Raw genomic sequence first — 8,771 nt, forward strand, 5'->3', positions numbered from 1 at the left:
AGAGACAAACACGGAGAAATGGAGGCTTGTGTTTTATTCATGGGCTGTCAGCCTCCCTCCTGCCCACCTGGGGCAGGTGGGAGGAGTAGGGGCAGGGACAGCAGGCAGGCTAGGAGGGGGCCGACTGCAGCTGCCCTTTGTAGACGTACTCCAGCGCGGTGGCAATGGTGCGCATGTCCAGCTCGATGCTCCGAGCCCAGTTCTCCACATCCCCAATTTCCTGGAAGGGAGGGGGCGGGAGCCCAAGAGTAAGGGTGGGTGGGGTGTGGCTCCAGGGGCTGGATGGGGGCACATTCCATCCATCCCTTAGAAAGGGCTTTGCTTGGACCCTCCAGCTGCTTTTACCTCTTCCTCTAACTTCCGTGGCACTGAGGCCACAGAATTCTGGGCTTTCTGGGACTGCCCCCACTTCATTCTTAACCCCAGCCCAGAGAGGAGCCCCTGAGGGGTTCATGGGATGAGGGGTTCATAGGATGAGTCAATGGGGTCATAGGATGAGGCTGGTGAGGCCGGCAGTGTGGCTTACCTTGAGTGCCTGGTTGAAGTTCTCCACCATCCCGATCCACTGGCCTGTCTGCTTGGCAAACTGGGCTGCCTGGACCTGCAGGGTCTTCACCTCATGGTCAAGCTTCCTCTGGTTCATGTAGGCCTGGGCCACACTAGAGGTTGGAGGAGGAGGGAGGCCATCTCACCCAGCTGGTGGGGAGTGGTCTCCAGAACTAACATCCCAGGGCTGCAGCAGTAGGCTGCTCAGGAGTCACGCTGGAGAAAACCTTGGGATTTCGGCCATTCCTGGATGTAAGGCAAGTGACTATGAGTGCATGCAAGTGAGCCAGGTCCCTTCCTTCCACTCCCAGGATTCCCAGGAGAGTTAACTACACACAGACCATTTCCTGCCCCGAAAGGAGCTCCCAAAGCTGGGGGAGAGAAGGGAGGGTGCACTTGGTCGGCAGGGGTGGACGGGGTACCACTGGGGAAGAAGCTGGGAGGGAACAGGGGCTGTGGGGAGGCTGGGAAAATCCAGCAGCAGGGACACATCTGGCAATGATTGGGAGGCCAGGGATCGGTGCAAGAAGTTGGGAAGGGAAACTGGGCCCCTCCCTGAATCCGGGGTGGGATGGGAGAGCAACCCCCTCCCCAGGAACTCAGGGTCAAGAGAAGACATCCCAAGGGCTGCTTCCTGGCTCTATCTCTCTCCCAGTCCTCCTTTCGCCCACACAGATGAATGAACACACACGCACTCTCTCTTCCTTCTGCTCTAGGCAATAGTCTTTCTTTTCTCCTCAATCACGGTTCGCTGCAGTTCCATTACTGCCAAGGGGTTGGTATCCCCAGTCCTCTGCCTCCTCACCCCCACCCCCGCAATAGTTGTGCAGCAATTGTTCTCCCTAATTGGTTGAGGAATCTTTCATCCTCCACCCCAAAGCTCTAGGTCAGCTGGTAGACTCCACATCCGGTGCCCCCACCCACTGGAATCTGTGGGGGCTGGAGGGGAGCAAGGGGGTTGGTGGTGGTGGGGGGGTTGTTCCAGAGAGTGGGAAGGACACCTGACAGGGGCTGAGATAGACTGAGCCTTTGTTTTCCTTTCCCGGGAATGAGAGGAGCTGTGGGCAGCAACACAAAAGGCTTTCTAATCTGGCTTTGGCTTAGCTGCCCTCTAAGCTGGACATAGGGTGGCCCCAAGCAAAGAGAAGTGGGAGAAGCCTAGGCCAACCTCACAGCAGAGCCCAGGAGGCGCAAATGTAGGAGGGAGGGAAGGCGTCGACCCTGTCCCTTCTCTTTGGGAGACAGCTGGGTCACAGTGCGGGGTGTTATGGGAGCTGAAACAGGAATCGCAGGGGGCTCCCAATGCTTCAAGTTTCCCCTGGGAGCTCCTGAAATCCCCATTTTTCCCATTGACCTCCTGCTTTCTCTCATTCACACTGAGTGGAGGGAGAGAACTGGAGGGGGGATCAGAGGTCCCAACCACAGCCTTCTCTTCCCCTAATCTTCCTGAGATGAGCAATGAAGATGACAGTCCCTGCCTGGCTCACTTGGGTGACTCAGCCTCTGAATTCACAACCAAGCTATTCCACTTGCCCTGGGTAGAAGGTATCACACTGCCTCCTTTCTCCCAACAGATGGCCTGGCTATCAAATCATCATCTCTGCACTTTTCTGGGTCACTTGGGGTCAAGAGGCAATGTTCTCTACTCCTTCCCATGTATCTGGTCATTACTGGCATCCTTACTTAGGATGGGAGCAAGGGGTGGTCTCTGGAGACCTGGAAGGATGGGGGAGTGTCAGCCTGGCTCTGTGGTGGCTCCTGGCATAGGTTCTGCCCTCACCCTTACCAGCTGTGTCATCTCTTTCCTGCCAGTTGCTCTCCAGACTTGCCAGAGGGTGGGAGGTGCAAAAGGAGAGGGTGGGAAGCTGTGGGGAAGGATGGTGCTCTCCCTCCCACTGGAAGTGACAGCTGGACTTGGAGGGGTGAAGGGACGAGGCCAGATGGCATCAAGTCGTGAGCACCAGGGAGGTTATTGTTGGGAAGGGGAAATCTGGCTGCTTCTCCACCGACCACAGCTGCTCCCTCCTGCCCAATGTTAGGGGTCAGAGCTGACTCAAGACTCTCTCCATAAAAGTTAAGCTGGGTGGGGGAGGGTAGGGGAATGAGGGGAACAGCTCATCCCCTCAGGAGCAGGCTGAAGGCTAGGCCAGTGCCTAAACTTGGGTGGAGGGGTGTTCCTGTTGATGGGAAGAGGTTCATACCCCACATTGAGGTGATCGACCAAAGCTTCTGTCAGGCAGGTCGCTGCAGTGATGGCCTCTCGCCTTCTCTTCTCTGGGTGGAAGGGGAAAAGGGATTAGACAGGAGACTTGTTTTCTTGAGGAGTGATGCTTAAGGTTCCCCACCCATTCATTACTATTCTGCTAGCTATGGGAACACCTCAAGTCATTCCAGAGTGCCAGAGCTGACAGGGCCTTGCAAAACATAAAGCAAGCCCTTTCATTTTCGAGGTGAGGAAACTGGTAGCCTGAGAAGGGAAGCGATTCGCCCAGAGACGCTAACGAGTCCTTGGCAGCGACCAGGACTCCAGACTCTCAGGCACATTTTCCCCCACTGGTTTGGCCTAAAGGTTGGTAACTCTGGGGTTCCCAGCATGGATTCAGGACACACGGGCCCCATCCCCATTTCGGCAGTTTCAGGCCTCCAAGAATCCCAGTCCTGTCGGGTCCTCAACACCCTCCTCTCTTCAGGAGGTTTCCTTCCCACTTCCAGGATGAGCGGCCCCCTAGACCAATCGGCACAGCGTTCCGTGAACAGGGGGCGGGGCTAGGATACTGCGGCCACAGCGCGGGGGACGTTGCCTAGGGGGACGCTACTGCTGCTAAAGGGACCAGAGCCATTGGCAGGGGAACGGAACACCCCCCCAACCAAAACTCCTGTAATTTCCTCTCCTCCAAGCCCGCTCCCTTCCCCGGATCTGGGCCGTTACTTGAGATCCAGGCTCCGGGCTGAGGCTAGGCCGCGGAGGGAGAGAAAACGGCGGGCTGGATACTCGGCTTACCCTGCAGCTCTTTGCGTTCATTCTGCTTGGCCTGGTGTTCTTTCAGCAAGCGGGACAGCATGGTCGCGGCGGGCTCGGGGCAGGGCGTGCCCAGCCCCCCTCCGACTCGCGGAACTGGAACTCGCCGCTCGGCTCCCGCGGGGCCGGGGTCACGTGGCCGCAATGTCACGTGAGGCCCGGAACCGCCCTCCTCTTGAGACCTGGGGTGATAGGTAGAGAGGATCTTGGCTGGGAAGGGAGATGATAGTAGGGGCAGGTGAGCTCTTGTCTTTATTGGGAACTCACTTTGGGAAGTGTGGGGAGACTTTTTCTTTAGTACTCAGCTTGCAGAACAGTTTTCAATCTCCTCTGGATCCTAGGAGGGTTGTTGTTGCCAGGCTATCATGATTCGGTTGTTGGGGGAGCAGAGGTTCCCAGGACTAATTGAAATTCGTTTCCTTCCCTGGCCTTTTCCTCCTGGCAGCTCTGACCGGTTTTCAGTGAATCCTCAGCTCCTCCCTCTAGAGGGGGAATGCTGTCCTCTTCAAGCCCTGTCTCTTCTCGCCACCCCGCCAGAGTCCCTCAGCGTTTTAGGCATTTCCAGCGGCCTCCTAGGGAGCTTTGCTAATTTGGCTGGCTATGTGTGGTGAATGTGCCATTCCATCTCTGTCCTTTTGTGGTCAGGGAATGCGAGCCCATTTATTTCAGTCTTACCAGCAGAACAAGTGCTGCTGCCAAAGTAGAAGGTAAATTATATAACACCTCTCTGAACTAAAGAAGTGTTTCTGGGATTAACCCCAACGAGAAAAAATTATAAACATCACCAACACGTGCTCGCTCTTACAACATTCTCTCTTGGTGCACCGTACACCGACATGCTGGGTGGCTTTGGGCAAGTTGCATATCCACACTGGATGTTGGTTTTCTCCTTAGTAAAATTAGAAGATTGGATTAAATCAGCGGTTCTCAGCCTTAGCTAAACATTAGACTCAGTTGGGGAAGTTTTAAAAAATATGCTTTGGTCCGTGACCAATCTCTGAGGGTGGAGGCCTGGTACAAGTATTTTTTAGAAAGTTGTTCAGGTGAATGTAATGTGCCCCCAAGATTGAGAAACACTGCACTAAACCATATCTAAAGCTGTTTTCAAAACTTTGGTGTTCTCTCACTTCAGTTACATGGTTGAAAATTGACTTCATTATATGTACTTGCAGGGGGAGGAGAAATGGATGCTGACTGATTAGAATAGAACATTCTTGAATTTCTGAGTCAGAGTTGAAGATTACTGATCAGTTCATTCAACTCTTTGCAGAACAGCATCTTAAATCCTAGGGAGCTGCCCAGCTGTCAAAGGATTAGTGAGTGAAGTGGTTAACTGGCAGCAGAAAGCAGAACATTAAGTGCCAAAATAAAAACTCTGAATAAAAAGTGTTGGGTACTGGGACTTCCCTGGTGGTCCAGTGGCTAAGACTCCGTACTCCCAATAAAGGGGGCCCCGGGTTCAGTCCCTGGTTGGGGAACTAGATCCCGCATGCCACAACTAAGACCTGATGCAGGCAAATAAATAAGTATTTAAAAAAAAGTGTTGGATATTGTGTTTGTGTGTCTGTGCTTATTATATTGATACTTCTTTAACAACATCTCCTGAGTACTTAATACCATGTGTGAATCACTACATGTATTATTTCATTTAATTCTGAGAATAGTCATGTGAAGTATAACAATGTGCAGATGAAGAATCTGTGGTATAGAGCAGTGCAGTGATAGAGCACATAAGTGGTTGAGCTAGGATACAGAGCCGGATTATCTGATGCCAGAGCTTGAGTGTAACCACTGTACTATACTGCAGAAACCATGGGAAAGACCCCAGCAGGGGGAGGCCCAGAGCACTTTGGGGGACAGCTCCCTGTCTCTTGTCACTATGCCTCTGTATGCCTGTGGAGCATCAGTTGAAGGGAATACCAGCAGGGGAGGAATGTTTGGGAAGAGGCTCCACTCCAGAGAGGAGCTGATCAATAGAAGCGGGAAGAATGAGAGCACTGCAGGGCAGCCTTGCCAGTCCTCCCCCCTTCTGGCTTTTGCTTCCAACTGCAGTGAGCAAGCAAATTGGAGGCAGACTGGAAGATGCCCGGTGCCTCACTCCCCAAGCTGGGAGAGAAAAGCAGAGGTTGGAAGGGGTGGCAGAGAATGGTGATAAGTGGACCTGTGAAACAGAGGGCAGGGGCTAATGAGGGGGGTTGGCGTTGGGGGTTTCAGCGGTGAGTCTGTAATTTAAGATTAGGATGACTCATGGTGAGTGCCAGGCCCATCCTGTGTTACCCTCACCCCCTTGGCACAACCACCTGACATTTTCATAATCGGTATAGAGACTGCCAGGGCTCTGCGGACATCAGCCCCACCCTCCTTTCCCACACACTGACTGTTCCTTTGCCCTAGAGCTGAGCAGAGGACATGGGTACCTGTATCTGGGGACTCCAGCTGATCTCTCCAGGGTCTTCCTCCACCTACTCTTTTTCTGGGCCCCTGTGGCTCACTGTCTAACGTCAGTCTCGACTGTTGTTGAAGCTCAGCTCCACCTGCCTTTGGTAGAGATGGACACAGGTGGCATGCATAGTAGGAAAATGACTCTTGAAATCTGAAATCTCTTTCTGACCTACCTCTGCTTACACTTTCCCACCCGGATTATTTTTCCTCTTAGAATCAGTGAATGTGCCCCCATATTCCTTTTGTCCACTCATTTCTCTGTTCTTCTCAGGCCTCTCTTTCAGAGCTTGCTTTAATTAGCAAGCTTCAGGCTGACTGGCTGGGCCAAGCCTTAGGGCCGGAAGCTGCTGAGTAGTTAGGGATTGGGTGAGGACTGAGGCAGGACATGGTGTGAGTGGAGAAGGCTTCTCATACTGGGAAATCTGGCTGGGCTTCAAGAGGGGGCCGTTGGTGGTGTGGCCGAGTTCCAAATGTTGGCCTGAGGCCAGTGCTCAGAGAAAAGGGGCCCAGTCTAAATGGCTCACCGTGGGAAGTGATCTCCCAGTCCTTCTCCCCAAGACACAAGGGGTTTCCCTGGGATCTTCAAAGACCAGAGCGGTCAAGTCATTTCCCCACTGACTGCCCTCAATCACATGTATAGCCTTTCTCTCCCAGCCACGCCCATAGTTCAAACTTTGGCTACAGGAGACATTCAGAGGCCCGCAGAAGGATTCCAGTGCTGGAGAGGTGGGTGGGGTGAGAAAGTCCTCATGTTGTCTATGCTGTGGAGGGAGAGGCTGACCCTGGGACATCTGCTCCAAGGCTCTGTTGCCAGATGAGGTGGAGGGAGATGTTAACCCCGCAGTGTGTGTTCCGGAAGTGTCTGCTGCTCACCTAGAGATGGCAGCTGGGCAGTGTGTGGTCTGGGGGAGCTGAAAAATAAGGAGCCCAGATGGAGGGCAACGGTTTCTTAGAGGGGGGAGGGGCTGGCAGAAAAGGGCAAGAGTCTTTGCTGGGTCTGGACATTTATAAAGTTTTAAAAATGTTTTGATATTATTTTGAAATCGTTGTAGACTCAGAGGAAATTGCAAAAAGTAGTATGTGAAATCCTGTGTATTCTTCACCCAGCTTCCATCAGAGGTGACACCTCATATAACTGTCGCACAATATCCAAACCAGGACTCTGACATAGATATTATACAGTTAACTGGGCTATAAGCCTATTCGATTTTGCCCAGTTTTTTTTTTAACATGCTTTTATTTATAATTCAATGTAATTTTATCCCACAGATGGATTCAGTAGCCACCACCAAAATTAAGTTACAGAACTCTCCATCACCATGAAGGAACTTTCTGTACTACCCTTTTATATTCACACCTCCACTTCCCCATCCCTGTCCCCTGACAATCACTAGTTTGTTCTTCATCTCCATAGTTTTTCATTTTGAGAATGTCATGTGAATGGAATCATACAACATCAGCATTAGTTTTAATTTAATGAATTCCTGAACTCCGAATTCAAAAGAAAGGTTCGCTGGCAGATTATTTATTTGAATATTAAGCTTCTTCTGTCCTCTGGATTCCTCCGGCTTCTTCATTCCCTCCTCAATCTGCAATGCTGCTCTCCACTCCAAATCTGGCCTCCTTTCTCCTTTAGGGAAAATCTACACGTCTAAATTTACTAGGCTGGTCTGGGACTCTTGCGTGTTCCCCGCCCTCCCTTGCCCCACTATTTATAGTCAGGCTAATTTTGGGTGGCCTCTCTCTCTCTTTTCTTTCCTTCTCCTTCCTCCTGTGGCGGGTGAGGTGACTTCTCAAATATTTGGGCAGAGGAGGTCAGAAGCAGATTCTTGGCATCTGATCTCAACCTCAGATTTAGCAAGAATCAGCAGAGTAGAGATGGAGGGAGGCAGGAGCTGCAGGTGGAGAGAGGGAGGCATTTGGGGCTCTAAAGGCATTAAAAAAAAACTTCTATTTATTTTTAATCAATTTATTTTTTAATTGAAGGATAAATACTTTACAGAATTGTGTTGGTTTCTGCCAAACATCAACATGAATCAGCCATAGGTATACCTTTGTCCCTTTCCTCTGAACCTCCCTCCCACCTCCTTCCCCATTTCACCCCTTTCTGTTATTACAGAACCCTGGTTTGAGTTCCCTGAGTTATACAACAAACTCCCATTGGCTATCTATTTTGCATATGGTAATATAAGTTTCCATGTTACTCTCACAATATATCCCACCCTCTCCTTCCCCCCACCCCCACCCCTCTAAAGGCATTTTGACCCCAGTTGGATGATATCTGGGCCGAGTGTCAGGAGTCTGGGTTCCATCCTGATTTTACTCTTTTGCATGCTCATATCAGCTCTTCTCCAATGTCAGGGCTCTGAGATAGAAAAGGGATGCAGAGGGCATGTCTGGGGGATGATAAGAGTAGGATCTCAGGGCCAGTCTGCTGTGTTACCTGGAGAGCACCTCTTTAGAGGTATGCTACTCCCCTGGAGGGGATGGATACAAGTGTAGTGTTGCCAAGATGGAGGCACAGACTCTCAAATGTATAGTAACTCACCTAGGGCAAGGATTGTCCCACTGGGCAGCAGAGTGAGAGCCTATTAAAAATCAATTGTTTTAAAGTATAATCCTGGAAAAAGAAGAAAGAGAGAAAATGGACACTTAGGAAGAGGAATTAGGGAGAACATGTATTGGAGCTTTTAAGACAAAGCGGGAGAAGAGAGAATCTTAAGAATATGACAGTGTTTGAGGGGGCAGAGGAAACATTAGAGAC

The 8,771-nt window shown here is 51.3% G+C and overlaps 1 protein-coding gene across 1 annotated transcript; it reads right to left on the reverse strand.

The window, feature by feature from the left end:
* On the reverse strand, window positions 15-3,841 carry BLOC1S1 (biogenesis of lysosomal organelles complex 1 subunit 1). Its single transcript, XM_018048122.1, has 4 exons — window positions 3,548-3,841; window positions 2,748-2,820; window positions 527-659; window positions 15-220 (listed from the first exon to the last, which is right to left on the reverse strand). Exons 1-4 carry the CDS (start codon window positions 3,606-3,608, stop codon window positions 110-112), a joined length of 378 nt encoding a protein of 125 aa, XP_017903611.1. The 5' UTR covers window positions 3,609-3,841; the 3' UTR covers window positions 15-109.

Source organism: Capra hircus, chromosome 5 (assembly GCF_001704415.2).
Source record: "Capra hircus breed San Clemente chromosome 5, ASM170441v1, whole genome shotgun sequence".
Taxonomy (NCBI): Eukaryota; Metazoa; Chordata; class Mammalia; order Artiodactyla; family Bovidae; genus Capra; species Capra hircus.